Consider the following 16,376-nt stretch of genomic DNA (forward strand, 5'->3'; position numbering starts at 1 on the left):
AAAATATTCTGATTAAGTTTTATAGATATTGTAGCATGTTCCCAAGATTTTTTTTAGAAGTTACCTTGTGACTTAGTTTTTGACCCCACGTGACCCACTTTTACAAGCAGTCGAGATTTCATCAATGGCAACATTCTGACCAAGTTTGAACATTATCTGATCAACCCCTACCAAGATATGGCACAGGACAGAAAAAAAACTGATGGTCTGCAGGACGGACGGAAACATAATTCAACTCCCAAAACCTTTGGATTGGTGATGAATAAAAAAGTTCATCAATACAAATAGAGCTGGTAAGTTTAAGCTCTGCCTACAGAAAGAATTTTTAACATGCTAATTTGGCTTGAAATGAAAACTCTTTCACTTTGCAACAAAATTCTAGACTCAGGGACATATGCTGCGCTATAAGCTTACTTTCCATGCCATAGGATTGGGTTGTGGAGATATCCGTAACAAAGAGCTTAACCAATGCAATGCTAAACTAACATCAAACCACATGCTCACCGAATCCTTCATGAAACCTATGTTGCCACACTGCAGAGGCATGGTCACATAGGCCGTGCTGCCCTGCATGTGCACTGAACAAGGCTAAAATACTGAAAAGTAAAAAAATCACAACTTACATCAAATGGCATGGTGACAGAGTCTTTCACAAAGCGAATGTTGCCGCATTGTAGTGGGGCGGTCACGTAAGTTGCGCTGTCCTGTGTGTTCACAGAGATGTTTGATTTCACAGTTCGCTGGTTCTCATCCACCTCATACATCAGGTCTTCTAAATCTTCCATCTCTATTTGCTTGCCTTCAGGAATCTCTGTGGAATGCCTTGTTGAGCGAACATCTGACATATACAATGCAAGGCAATTAACAAATGAAATAAAATAACTACAGTGAAAATAATAACATTGAAATATGATTAATTATTTATGCATTTTTCAAGCATTGTATTTAAATATTATGATAAAATCTTGAAAAAAATAAAATCACTATTAAATAAAATACCTTTGCACAACAGAAAAACCTGAGCTAGGTGTATTAAATTAGAAAAAATATAAAAAATAACCTTACCAACAACATCGAAATAGTCCAACAACAGAGGTCGCTGCTGCTCGTTATGTGCATTGGGTAAGGGAATCCTAGGACTGCTCGGCGCAGTTGGTGTCCCTTGTAATTCCTCCGGGATCAGGGAGGTTTCAGACATTTTAAACTGCATGGAAGACTCACAGCTGGTCCTGTTCAGATCTGGGCTGTGTTTAACGGAGTATTGAGTACTACTTTCACTTCCTGTAGGTGTTCGCTTGCCCCCTTGCCTGTGTGTGATAGACTGGGAAAAACTCTGTGCGGGGCTTACAGAAAATCGGCCCATTCTTTGTGTGCGAGTAACATTCATCGGTATACTCGAAGGAAGGCCTGATACCATGGGTGATATCATTGTATGTCCTGCAAAATGAAAACCGTCATCGGACGGGTCCTCGTGCAGACCAATAATGGAGCCACCATGAGCCGAAAGGTTTAACGATGAACCTACAGAGTTTTGGAGTGTGCTGTCCCTCTTTAAGACGGGTCGTCTGCGACGAGAGACAGAGCTGAGAGGGGACGTGCCCTTGGAAACGTTGCCTGTCTCAGATGGGGCAAAGGATCCTGCCAGACTGGCTGTTGATGCATCTGCTGGCAATTGCCTTCCAACTGCAATACATTAAATAAAAATGCCTGAAATAAGTAATAATCTAGCAATGAGAAACTAACATCTCGTTATTACTCGGAAAATGTGCCAACTCCTGAAATATGACTAGGAACAGACTTATTCATTTATACAATACATATACCAGAAATATTAATCAAACAAATCAACACTTTAACCAGATGAGATTTAAACGACATAAAAGGAAAAAAATCATTCTAAACCTGTAAGCAAAAACTGTTGAAGGCTATCGTCTGAGCCATGTTTATCTGCAGGCTTGACATCAGAGGATTCAGCAGCCTCGGATGTGCTTGCAGGGTCGGATTTGTCACAAAGGTTGGAAACCTCTACTAGAGCAGGGTCCACTTCATCCTCCTCCTGCATATCACCTGCTAGTGGGGCTGTCTCCTGGAAAGAAATATTCAGAGGGCTGTTTCATTATATTTCTTTAATTGGTGCATGTCACGCTTGGTTGGAAGACACTTCCCTGAATCCAACAGTTTCCTGATTAGGTCTACTACAAAAAATAAACTGTCACTGATGTTTCAAATTCCTCATGATAGATATTTCGAGAATAAATATGTATGAAATTTTGAGGATGCATTTTTTTTCAAAAATCTCTCCTTAAAACAAAAAACTCATAGCATCATTAAATACCCCAATTTAAATTGTGTTTCTGCTATTCTAAATTAAACTTTGTTGCAAATTTCAAGCTAAGCTGCAAACTTATTTTATTTTTCAGGGAATAGATGATTTTCTGATAAAAGCAAAACAAGGAGCCAAATTAGCATCTTTTTAATGAGATGAAGTGTTGTTTCCCTCTCTTTCCTCGTAATATTGGGGGTAACATCATTAAAGTCAATGCTTCTTAACAAAATGAAATACAAATTGGTGATACCCTCCTTGTTCTGTCTCCTTGTACTGTAGGTTCGATAGAAAACTCCATACAGTTTGTCTAATTATATTTTTTAGAAAATGATAATACAGCATACGCTCTATGCAGTAAAGTACTCGTACCTACAGGGTGGAGTTTTGCTTATTTCGCATTAAATTTTTTATAATTTTTTAAGTATCCTTTTTGATAATGTTTAAATGAACTTAAACCTGCCTTTTAATTAAGGTTACATTTGGCATTTCGTTTTTTACTTACATTAAAGATCCTCGACACCTGCTTAATTAAATTATAAAACTTTCTGAAACTTTAATTGAAACATGTCATAAAACATGTTTCAGGTAAACTTAACTACATAACTTTTTTTTCCATTATAATGTAAATGACGTTATCTCTTTAACTTTAAAAGGTTGAATCACTTATAGTTGCACTAAACATTAGGATAATCAGATATTGTCACAATGATGTTAATAAAGGTTGAAATGGCAAAAATATATTAAAACAATGCTGAACTAATGGTGTTTTGTTCACTCAAGTTACACCCTACCTCATTAAAAGTGCCATTTATTTGGTTGAGATGACTTTTCTGATAAGCATTCTTCCACAAAGTGACACTAACTGGATCCCATATTGTTCATGTCAGCATTTATATAAATGATTTCTCCCAGAAATGTCAAACAACCATGTTGTATGTGTGTGTTCTTGACAGTTTATGTAATGGTTGAGGGCCAATAGCATGTTTTTACTAAAATAAATCGTTTAATGTAACAAAGTTGCCTAACCTTTTTTTTATAAATAAAAGATATTAATCACCCTTTAACCAGCTTAGTGGTCAAGATTATATTTTGTCTAATGGCAAGCCACTGTTAAATTCTACCAATTCTTATGTAAGGATTAAAATCAATATCAACAGACTCCTAATTTACCAAAATATGCATGGCAGATATGAAAGATATTGCACTTTCCCATTGCACATTTAATGACACTTTAACTGATAACAACTTAAACATTCCTTAAAGCTAAATAACTGCAGTAGCTTGTCCCAGTTATATAACATTTTACCTAACATGTTGTATGTTATGTTATGCATTCATCCTAGTTAGATATGTTCATTTTTTTACTATCAAACAAACTGCAGGGAACAAAACATGCGTAGGAGGAGGAAATGAAATAAACTTCTCTTTTAAAATTACAACTGTTTATTGGTCGAAAATGAAACTATTATTAATTGTAGAATACATGTCTCTTGACATGCGTGCATCTTAACTCATAGCGTTATCGGCAAACTTTTTACAAAAACATTCTTTCAAATCATTTAACTGTACAATTAAAGAAAAATAATACCTGTTTTTAAAAGAAAGTTTTCTTTTGACTGTTGATTTCTCTGTTTGCTTAATCAACAAAATCATTCCAGTTGCATTAAGAAACTTTATCTGGCACTTTAATCAACAAAAATTCAAAATGGGTGTGTTGAACAACTCTGAGAATTGTGACTGGGTATACATCAGCAAGTTTCATGTGAATATCTTTTTGAGTTATCATCATATTTGTGCCAAACTTTTTCAGATAATCAAAGGGTTCTGCTGTCCTTGACAACTTTTAAGACTTTATATATATGGGCCTTAATGTGACTTTTGTAACTGGAAATACAAGTTCAAAGTAACATACAGTAAATATCTTTAACCTTTTTTTAGTTATGGCCAAGTTTGTTCCTCACAAGGCAATGACAATACCTCACATTTCTCACATACACAACATACACAGCAGCAAAATCTATAAATATGGGTTTTTATTATTTACCCATCATAAATCCACACGCAATGCATATCGCAAAATACGGTAGTCCGTATTTCACTCCAGTGCAATACGGCTGTATTCCACTCTCGTGACATCACATATAACAAGTATCGTTGTGCGATGTTAAAATGACGTCATAAAGCAAAATAGTGCTTCGTTAACATGACAATTATTATCAAAACATGTGGCTTTTAAGTGATCTTACCAGTAATGTATATAATAAAAGGGTTATTAGTACTGCGTTTTGATCCGGAATGACATAATCGACTCTCATGGATTTTTGCAGATCTTGATTTCATTCGGCTTCCCCCTCGTGAAATCCGAATCTGCAAAAATCCACTCGAGTCGAATACAACCTCCCAGATCAAAACGCAGTAATAATAACCCTTTTATATTCAATGCTATAAAAGAGTAATAATATTTATCTTTAATTATGGAGCTTTGCATCAAACAAACTGGATATGAATCTGTACAGCTCTGATTAGAGAGTAAGATAGCATTGCAAATGTTATTAGCTAATGTCTTATACTGCAGTCTATTTGTATTTATTCCTCCAGCACATAAGAGTGTCTCAAACAACATTTAACTTATTAATTGCATTACTCCAAATACAAGGAATTGTAACCTTAAACAGTTATTAAGCACCATTACGGTTTAAAAATGGCTTTAAAGATAACAATAGAAGCACCAGATGATTGCCGATAATTCCTGTTTTTTTATAGCTCAAATTTTGTTGACAATATATGAAAATATTTTTGATATTGTTCACCTTTCGATAAGATAAAACACATCAAAATACCTTATTTTAAATGTTATTTGCATTCAACAATTCACCATTTTTTTCACATGATGTTAAGTGTAGTGTGACCGAGATCGGTATCTGCTATTTTCACAATTTTCTGGACTGATCAAGATTTCAAAATTTTAGAAGCCGTGGCTGATGTTTTGCATATTAAACAAAGCTATACCAAAGAAGCAAGAGTGACTAGTGAATTAAGTTTGTTTATTGGCAATAAAAAAATTTGTGCCTATAACAGACTTCAACTATAACTGTTGATTCACAGGTAAGAAAATCATTAAGTATGACATCACAGGGCTTTTGTTAATTCAGTCATATACACCAATATTATACATTACATAAATGTGTCCCTTCTTTGTATATAATAAAGTCGCTCGGTCCGTATATCACTGAATTTTGATAAAAATCCAGTTTTATGACGTCACCAGTCCAAGTAAAGATTATTAGCTTTGTATAATGAAACACATCTTAAGCGCTTTAAAAATATTGAATGGTAATAGAAAATGTTCGGTATAATATAAAAAATATTTACACACCACTTCGGGCTCGGCTAACGCCTCAGTCCATATACACTTTCGGTTGCTGGCTGGCTGGTCCTTATAATGTCATATGACCCTCAGTGATGTGTAATATTTCTTAAATATGTGGTATTGAGTGAAAGAAATACTTAGCTCTGATTAGCCTGTTTAAAGGGATGAACAATAACAAAAGAAAAATGTGAAAATGTTACTTATTATATAACCATGATTTATACAGCAACATCCATGTCATCCATGTCATCAAAATTAACAAAAAACTAGAGATTGCTTTTTTGAAAAAGCGCTTGTCTCCCCTATTGTGTGGTCGAAGCTGAGAAAAAATAAATGATGAACATGAAATTTGTAACTTTGGACTGGAGACAAACCAACAGTGAAGTTTGGTTTATTCGATTATATTAAATAGTGAAGAGAAGAAAGTGTTGTTGATTAATCATGGAAAATGTAAACGAAGTTTGCATTGTATGAAGTTCCTGGGCGCAAGCGTTATTCAATTATTGATCGGAAACCATTTTTCAGCTCACAGTCATCGTGACCATGACCTTTTACCTACTGATCACAACATCAATAGGGATCATCTACATAACCAACTTGCATACCAAGTATTAAGTTCTTGGGTGCAAGTGTTCTTTAGTTACTGAGCGGTAACCATTTCTTCAACTCAAGGTCATGGCAACCTTGACCTTTGACCTACTGATCTCAAAATCAATAGGGGTCATCTACTAGTCATGACCGACTAGCGTACCAAGAATGAAGTTCCTGGGTACAAGCGTTCTTAAGTTATTGAGCAGAAACCATTTTTAAGCTTAAGGTCACCGCCAACGTATCATTTTTTACCTGAAGGTAACCTTGACCTTTGACCTTTTGATCTGAAAATCAATAGGAGTCATCTAATAGTCATGAACAACTAGCATACCAAGTATGAAGTTCCTGGACCCAAAGGATCTTTAGTTATTGAGTGGAAACCGTTTCTTCACCTCAAGGTCACGTTGACCCTGACCTTTGACCTAGTGATCTCAAAATCAATATGGGTCATCTTCTAGTCATGACCAACTAGCATACCAAGTATGAAATTCCTGGTTGCAAGCGTTCTCTAGTTATTGAGCGGAAACAGTTTCTTCACCTCAAGGTCACGGTGACCTTGACCATTGACCTACTGATCTCAAAATCAATAGGAGTCATCTACTAGTCATGAACAACTATGAAGTTCCTGGGTACAAGCTTTCTTTAGTTATTGAGCAGAAACCATTTTTAAGCTTAAGGTCACTGCCAACATAACATTTTTTACCTGAAGGTAACCTTGACCTTTGACCTTTTGATCTCAAAATCAATAGGAGTCATCTAATAGTCATGAACAACTAGCATACCAAGTATGAAGTTCCTGGACCCAAAGGATCTTTAGTTATTGAGTGGAAACCGTTTCTTCACCTCAAGGTCACGTTGACCCTGATCTTTGACCTAGTGACCCCAAATTCAATAGGGGTCATCTACTAGTCATGACCAACTAGCATACCAAGTATGAAGTTCCTGGGTCTAAGAGTTCTATAGTTATTGGGCGGAAACGAAGTGTGACGTACTGACTGACTGACTGACAGACTGATGGACTGACTGACGGACAGGGCAAAAACAATATGTCTCCCCATGAATGGGGGAGACATAAAGATATTACACGCAAATGATTTTTACATGGAAGGTCACCACGACCTTGACTATTGACCTTGTTACCCCCAAAACAATTGGGGCATGACCAACCTCACTTCAAAGTTTGGTGAACCTAGATCAAAGCATTCTCCTGATATTGCACAGAAATATTTTTTTACATTAGAGGTCACAGCGACGTTGACCTTTGACCTTGTGACCCCCCAAAATATAGGAGTTTTCTAAACCTCATGATCAACCTCCCTACCAAGTTTGGTGAACCTAGGTCAAACCATTCTCAAGATATTGAGCGGAAATGTTTTTTACATTGGGGGTCGCCGCGACCTTGACCTTTGACCTAGTGACCCCAAAAACAATAGGGATCTTCTACACCTCATGACCAACCTCCCTACCAAGTTTGGTGAACCTAGGTCAAACCGTTCTCAAGATTTTGAGCAGAAATGTTTTTTATATTGGGGGTCGCCGCGACCTTGACCTTTGACCTAGTGACCCCAAAAACAATAGGGATCCTCTACACCTCACGACCAACCTCCCTACCAAGTTTGGTGATCCTAGGTCATGCGGTTTTCCAGTTATCGATCGGAAACGAAGTGTGACGTACGGACGGACGGACTGACGGACTACCGGACTGACGGACAGGGCAAAAACAATATGTCTCCCCCAGAGAGGGGGAGACATAATAACTATACAAAATATTATTTGGTGATCTCTATAATGGCATAGACTTGAATGGTTATCTAGACTTTTTGAAATATATAAAATAATTAATACTTCATGTTTTTAAGAATAATCAACACAAATGTATTTTACGGTAAAAAAATAACTAAAAATGGGAAAATCAGAATTCATTTTATCTAGGGTAGAGTCAAAGGGTTTTGCTAGGTAGGGTCAGGTTGCACTAAACGAAGGTATTTTTTTTAGCCCAATCAATGTCCAAAACTATTTGAAAATAGTGAAACACAAGAGGCTCTTGTCACAGATATTTGTCCAATAACCTGGTACCTCCAATCAACTCTCTCAAGAAATTGTCTATCTTGAATGATAATGTACAATTTCCTTACAACCATTGATTAAACCATCCAAACAGGACAAATTTCGCACATGACAGATAATACAGCTATGTTTGTTTATATTAGCCATCCATGAGGCAAATCATACAAGAAGTTTTCAAAATTGTTCAGTAAACAGATAGGCAAGATCAAATATTTTTACCATTGTTTTTTAACATGTACATAAAAATCCATACATTTTGCAGTTTGTAAGAATTGAAACATTACTCCTTGAAAAATATAAGTAAAACTTCATAATTATGCCTGTATGGACACTAATACATTACCTTTCTTTCCTCAGCCATAGTGACTCAATGAGACTGTCAGGAAATGAATGTTGGATCACAACTGATCAGATCCTCTGTCTTTTCTGTTACATCCATGCAGGAACGGTCTAGAAGCAGAAAAACATAAATATTTAAAACCACAATCAGGAGTAATACAATAATGTAGGGTTATAGGTACTGCATTTCACAGGGTATTGGCTGAGTAAAAACCTAAATGTCAAGTTTGAGGGCCATGGGTGCAGGCATTGTCAAGTTATCACACAGAAAAGCTTTTTTCGTTCAAGTCACTGTGACCTTGACCTTTGACCCAATGACCCATAAAATCATAAGGGGTCATCTACAGGTCAGACGCAACCACAAGTCAAGTTTGAGGGCCATGGGTGCAGACATTTTAGAGTTATCACTCCAACAAATTTTAGCATTCAAGGTCACTGTGACCTTGACCTTTGACCCGATGACTCCTTAAATCAATTAGGGTCATCTACTGGTCAGGCCCAACTTCCATGTCAAGTTTGATGATCATAGGTTCAGGCATTGTTGAGATATCACTGGGAGAAGATTTGTTAACTTTTTTTGCGTTGAAGGTTATGTGACCTTGACTTTTGGCCCAATGTCCCCAAAGTCAATAGGGGTCATCTACTGGTCAGGCCCAACCTTCATTCAAGTTTGATGACCATTGGTCCAGGAATGGTCGAGTTTGCTTTCAAGGTGACTGGTCACTGTGACCTTAACCTTTGACCCCTAAAATCAATAGGGGTCATCTACTGGTCAGGCCAAACTTCCAAGTCATGTTTGAAGGCCATGGGTCTAGACATTGTTGAGTTATCACTCGGACAAGCTTTATAATTCTTTTATCATTTTAAAGGTCACTGTGACCTTGTCCTTTGACCCGATGAGCCCTAAAATCAATAGGGGTCATCTACTGGTCAGGCCCAACTTCCATATCAAGTTTGATGACCTTAGGTCTAGACATTGTTGAGTTATCACTCGGACAAGCTTTAAAATTCTTTTATCATTAAAGGTCACTGTGACCTTGACCTTTGACCCAACCTTCATGGCAAGTTTGATAACCATAAATCCAGGAATTGTTGAGTTATCACTCGGATAAGCTTTGGTCTACTGACGGACCAAATGACCTACCGACCTACCGACCTACCGACCAACCGACATGTGCAAAGCAATATACCCCTCTTCTTCGAAGGGGGGCATAATAAAAAAAACATATGCATTTTTATAATACATTATTTTGTTTGATGACCTCATTTTAACATCACACAATGATTTTTACACTATGATTCTAGTAATGACATGATGTCAGCACAAGGAAACACAGAATTACAAACAAATGTATTTTGTCATGTGTGTATTTTCTTGTAGTTTTATGATGCACTTTAATAGTAATAATAATTTATTTTTTTCGAAAATCAAACTTGTTAAATTGCATCAACTGGTGACAAAATTACATACTTGGAGCAGTCAAAGAAGATGTCGACAAAGGGGCATACCATTACTACATATTTAAGCCAGAATTATGGGCCTTCATATGCACATTTGCAAACTTTTCCACGGTCACTGCAGTGTGTTTATAACATGTGATAAAGTACGTCATATAGGCAATATTTTGCTTAAAATGAAGACTTAAATCAAAGATAACTTGTCTTTTACAACACCATTTTGAATGAAAGAAAGGGCAGTCTAAGCCGCTTAAAGAGCCACGCCTTTGTTTATTACTGGAATTTATAAGGTGAGTAGTTTCATCAAACACCTTGACAAACCTGTTTCCAAAACAAGGTTTTGACAGTGCTCCATCAGTCGGCCGTAGTGTGAAAAGGTTTGTCGTATTGTTTCAAGAAACTACACTCTCAATCAAACTCTGGTAAAAGACCAAAGGCCAGGCTCTTTCAGGCGGCGTAGACTGCGCTATGTTTCCTTTAAAATGTCGAAGAAATAGGAAAGTTATCTTTGTTTAAAGTCTTCATTCGAGGGAAAATATTGCCTTCCGAAGTAGCATTTATGATGCAATTTATCACATGGTATACACACGCTGTTATTGATAAACTGACATATTTTAAGGATTGATCACACTTTTTCTTGCGTTTTATATGCTGTATGAACACAGTAGCACATGCCAGCAAATTGCATGATACACACTTCCACTTCTTAGTTATTTGCTGACTTGCCTTACTGCGTTTATACAGCATAACGCAAGAAAAATATGATCTTTACTTATTTACATTTTCAATAATTAATCAATGTGATCAAATATTGGCAGTATCTTCTGAAATTGAGTATTTGTTTTTGAAGAAATGTCATCGACAACAAAGGTTTTGTATAAAAGAATAGCTTATATTTATAACATTGTTTATCATTGGTTAAATGAAGTCCGGCTAATCCAATTGGAGAGCAATATTGTAGTAAACAATGATGTCAAGTTTTATCTTTACGTATGACTGTGTTTACTTTTTTCCTTTGATCAAGCTTAAAGTGACATTCTAAGTTCAAAATGAAAATCATAATTGAGCAAAATGTTGGTTGATGCAAAAAAATAAATAAATTCAAAAGCACTATTATGTTTAACTAATTTGAATTAAATGATCAAAATTAAAAACAAAAAAAACAAGATTTGTGTACAGATTAAAAAAATATGAGAATTTAGATCCTAATTAATGGCTTAGTTACAGCAAACCCAGTCAAAAAAAGGCTCAAAATATCGCTTACCAGTATATTTTTTCAAGTAATAAACAAATTACAATTACATAGTTCATAGTGATCATATTCATGATTGTATGTTGATTAAATATAAATCATATCAACAAAGTTGCTCTTATCTATAGTAACATCATATCGTATACATGTACCTTGTAAAAAAGAATAAGTCAAAAATAATCACTTCACAAATGATTATATCCAAATAAAACACAGTCTCCGCAGTCTGAAGCCTATTTTCTTCAGAACCCTATCTTCTTCATAACGCACAAATGCACAGAATGAACCTCAATCAATACATAACCAGGACCGGGGGGACAAACAGCATGATAATTTACTGAGCAAGGTGCCATGATTGATAAAATGAAAAACCTATATGCTTGAAATGACCACTGTTAATGGTCTGTTCTGAAAATAAAAAAGTCAGTTTGCCCCAAATTAAAAGTTATCATAAGAAACAAATGGTAAGCAAGAGACCAGTGGTTGAAATTAGCACATTTCCGTGCTTGCTCAAATAGTGTATTTTAAATAGCGGGGATGATGCCAGGTAGTAGTGTTAGAATTCAGTCTTTAATTATAATAACTGAGAGACACAGCTACACCATTCTGATTAATTCTGTACCATACTTGTAATGCCTTTATCCTAAATGTTTATAATAATGTTATCTTGTTCATACTTTATATTCATTTAGACTGTTGTATAGTAGATGCTATACAACAAATATTGGTCATGAAACAAAAGCACAATGCAAGCAAAATCCAGTGCCCCTGGGTAATTATACTGAACAATTATTTTAGTCAGAGTGACAGACCTTGTTTCGTATATGAGATATTACATGAGGAGTCATTCAATATGGAATTCATTAAACAAGTTTTCTGAAACTGATACAAACAAGTCTCAAAAGATCATGAATGTGATATTCTATTTATATTTTCATACTAATTGCACTAAAAATATAAAGTGTTGCTATATTAGGACGCACATTTTCAATGCAACAATTTATTTCACAAGAATGATTACACTAGTTATATGTAAAATATATTAATGACTTAATAATATGATGTTGTCTTCATTAATGATATCAAGGTGACATCATATCAAGGTGACATCATTTATGAAATGAAGGTGACATCATTTATGCTATCATGGTGATTTTGTTTATGACATCAAGTTGACATCATTTATGCTATCATGGTGACGTCGTTTATGAAATGAAGGTGACATCATTTATGCTATCATGGTGATTTCGTTTATGACATCAAGTTGACATCATTTATGCTATCATGGTGACGTCGTTTATGATATCAAGGTGACATCATTTATAATATCATGGTGACATCATTTATGATATTAAGGTGACATCATTTTTGCTATCATGGTGACGTCGTTTATGATATCAAGGTGACATCATTTATAATATCATGGTGACGTCGTTTATGATATCAAGGTGACATCATTGATAATATCATGGTGACGTCGTTTATGATATCAAGGTGACATCATTTATAATATCATGGTGACGTCGTTTATGCTATCATGGTGACGTCGTTTATGCTATCATGGTGATGTCGTTTATGATATCAAGGTGACATCATTTATAATATCATGGTGACGTCGTTTATGATATCAAGGTGACATCATTTATAATATCATGGTGACGTCATTTATGCTATCATGGTGACGTCGTTTATGCTATCATGGTGACGTCGTTTATGCTATCATGGTGACGTCGTTTATGCTATCATGGTGACGTCGTTTATGCTATCATGGTGACATCGTTTATGATATCAAGGTGACATCATTTATAATATCATGGTGACGTCGTTTATGATATCAAGGTGACATCATTTATAATATCATGGTGACATCATTTATGCTATCATGGTGACGTCGTTTATGATATCAAGGTGACATCATTTATAATATCATGGTGACATCATTTATGCTATCATGGTGACGTCGTTTATGATATCAAGGTGACATCATTTATAATATCATGGTGACATCATTTATGATATCAAGGTGACATCATTTATGATATCAAGGTGACATCATTTATAATATCATGGTGACATCATTTATGATATCAAGGTGGTATCATTTATGACATCAAAGTGACATCATCTATTATATCAAGGTGACATCATTTATGATATCAAGGTGACATCATTTATGATATCAAGGTGGCGTCATTAATGATATTGAAGTGATGTCATTTATGATATGTCATCATTTATGACATCAAAGTGACATCATTTCTGATATCAAGGTGATGTCATATCAAGGTGAAATCATTTACGACATCAAAGTGACATCATTTATGATATCAAGGTGACATTATATGAAGGTGACATCATTTATGATATCAAGGTGACATCATTTATGATATCAAGGTGACATCATTTATGATATCAAGGTGACATCATTAATGATATTGAAGTGATGTTATAAATGACATCTAAGTAACATCATTTCAAAGTAACATCATTTATGATATCAAGGTGACATCATTTATGATATAAAGATGACATCATTTATGATATAAAGGTGAAATCATTTATGATATCAAGGTGACGTCAAGTATGACATCAAAGTGACGTCATTTATGATATTAAGGTGACGTCATTTATGATATCAAGTTGACATAATTTATTATATCAAGGTGATGTCATTAATGATATCGAAGTGACGTCATTTATGATATCAAGGTGACTTCATTTTTATATATCAAGGTTATGTCCTTCATGATATCAAATTTCTTTCATTGCCTGTGAACATTGTAATAATCACAAAGTTTCATGTACATGTAGATATCATTAAAGATGCACTATTACTCCCAAATAAGATTTGCTACAATTAATACAATTGTTTAGATATATGTCACCGTGTGACTTTCTCTTTCAAATTCTGTTAGAAAATTTATTGTTCTTTTTTTTGGTTACATCTTATTTTTCTATGATATTTACTTTCATAATTTCCTAAAGAGACTTTTGTCAGTCATTCTAATTGCAATTGAGTGTTTTGACATTTCTGATAAGATTTTACTGCTTCCTCTTCTTAATTATTATCAGTTAATTATCTCAGATCATAATCATAAACCTTACTCTTTGAGACTTTGACACTTCTCAATTATCTCAGACTTAATCTAATTGTAAATTTTATTTTTGACAATAATTATTTTTGAGTGACACTTTCTAAAATCTTCGATCATTATCTTTTTATCACTTCATTCTGATTGGTAACTTCTACTCTTTAAGTTAGTATATAAGTAACTATGTACATTTTTTCATTTAGGAAAAAAAGAAGAGAAAATATATACATTAGAGATACATATAGACTAGGATCTTTGTACTTCTTCTTTTACTAAGGAAATATCTTTGAACTACTTTTTTTGTGACTATATAATTAATTCACTTACTTTCATAACTTAATATATCACATGGACTATTGAATGTTTCTTGTTAAATAAGTCTTTGGATTTATCTTAGTTAACTATTCAACTTAAATGTGGAATTAATAAAGAACCAACTTTTAAACATCTTAATTGGACTCGAGTTGTTAATCAAAGTGAACCATTAAACGCGATCTGAACTTAAACGGTAACTCGCAGTTGTGCCAGCTAATTCCCCAAATTAATGGCCAACTGCATGTGCCCCTTAGACAGTGTGGCTCGGGCTCGGTGACCAACCCTTACTATCCCGGAGTGTATATACTGGCCCGTTCCCGACGCTGCACGACTTAACTGGGGTGCGCGGTGCCATATACCACAAAAGGATGAATTAAGGTCGAAAACAATGGTTCTTATGAAGGATTCTGAGTTTAATTTGAAAGAAATGTGCAGAAAACATGGTATTTCTACCTTCTAAGATGATAGTAGATCACAGTAAATCTTTTAGCATTCACCAATCATTTAAGCATTCACCAATCATTTAATATTTTTTGGCTTTCAGCTATTAAAATAATGTTGCAATCTTGTTATCAGTAATTAATATTTTCCATAAATGCATTATTTAGTAAGTAGTTAAAGATTTATCACTCAAAATTTATGTTTGTCAAACATGTTTATGTATTGAATTTGAATAAGAGTGTCACTTTTAACAGTTCTTGAAATATAACAATAGCAATTTATTATACACAGCAAGGTCAAATTTCCTTTACTCCTTCTAACAAGGCCAACATCTAACACTATGACAAATAAAGGTACCTCAACCCTTTTTCGTAAAAAAATAAAGATAAAAGTCGCTGAAAATGCACACTAGGGTGTGTTGCATAAGCCGTTTGAAATGGATGACTCAAATCAACCAAATCCTATACAACAGTAAGCTAGCTTACAGTGCAGCATATTTCCCAATGTCTATAATGTTGCTGCCTTGCCGAAAGCATTTTTGGACTAGGGCACTTGTGGCCTAGTTCATAGCCGTAACCGCAATGTCTGCATTTTCAAGCCGCATCTGGGGGTTCACTGACGTAATGTATTCATACGCTGTATTTTGATTGGATTGCCGTTAGCGAATTTGAATAATCAAAGTAGTACCAGAACTGATTACAATGAAGACATCCAATAAAAATAGTTCTCCTAACAAGACAAGCTAATTGTATGTTCTTTTAATGAAGCACAGGAAATGGGTACGTAGCGAGTGAGTTAATCGGGTTAACTACATGAATGTTCTTGCATACGGTCAGATTAAATGCAATAAGAATATGAACATATTGGAAAAGTACGCATCGACATTTTCCGTTCAAAGCTCTTTATTGATAGACTGGTAGCCGCTTTCTCTTTTATCCGAATAGAGACCAGTATCAGCTAACCACGGTGCCCGTCGCGCATTCGAAATGTCTTGTGGGTACGTAAACCGAATCAAGCGTGCGGTCTAAGTAGTAAACAACCAGGATATTTGTTTGTTTGTTTTGTTATCTTTTGTATAGAATGTTGGTATTAATTTATTAACAGGGCTGTTCTTTTTTTCGACAT

General features: G+C 34.9%; 1 protein-coding gene across 9 annotated transcripts in view; it reads right to left on the reverse strand.

Annotated features, from left to right (window-relative positions):
- LOC128226664 (transient receptor potential cation channel subfamily M member 2-like) overlaps positions 1 to 16,376 on the reverse strand; it is an 81,610-nt gene that overhangs the window by 45,547 nt on the left and 19,687 nt on the right. For 8 of the 9 annotated variants that reach the window (XM_052936636.1, XM_052936644.1, XM_052936640.1 and 5 more), the window contains exons 2-5: positions 8,698 to 8,804; positions 1,903 to 2,086; positions 1,066 to 1,683; positions 624 to 838 (exon numbers count right to left, since the gene is read on the reverse strand). In XM_052936636.1, the coding sequence (XP_052792596.1) occupies positions 624 to 838; positions 1,066 to 1,683; positions 1,903 to 2,086; positions 8,698 to 8,715 (1,035 nt within the window). In that variant the 5' untranslated portion in view covers positions 8,716 to 8,804. Of the gene's footprint in view, positions 1 to 623; positions 839 to 1,065; positions 1,684 to 1,902; positions 2,087 to 8,697; positions 8,805 to 11,555; positions 11,575 to 16,376 lie in introns of those variants that run through there. The other variant, XM_052936641.1, reaches the window with a different exon arrangement.

The sequence above is a fragment of the Mya arenaria genome, chromosome 3 (assembly GCF_026914265.1).
Source record: "Mya arenaria isolate MELC-2E11 chromosome 3, ASM2691426v1".
Taxonomy (NCBI): Eukaryota; Metazoa; Mollusca; class Bivalvia; order Myida; family Myidae; genus Mya; species Mya arenaria.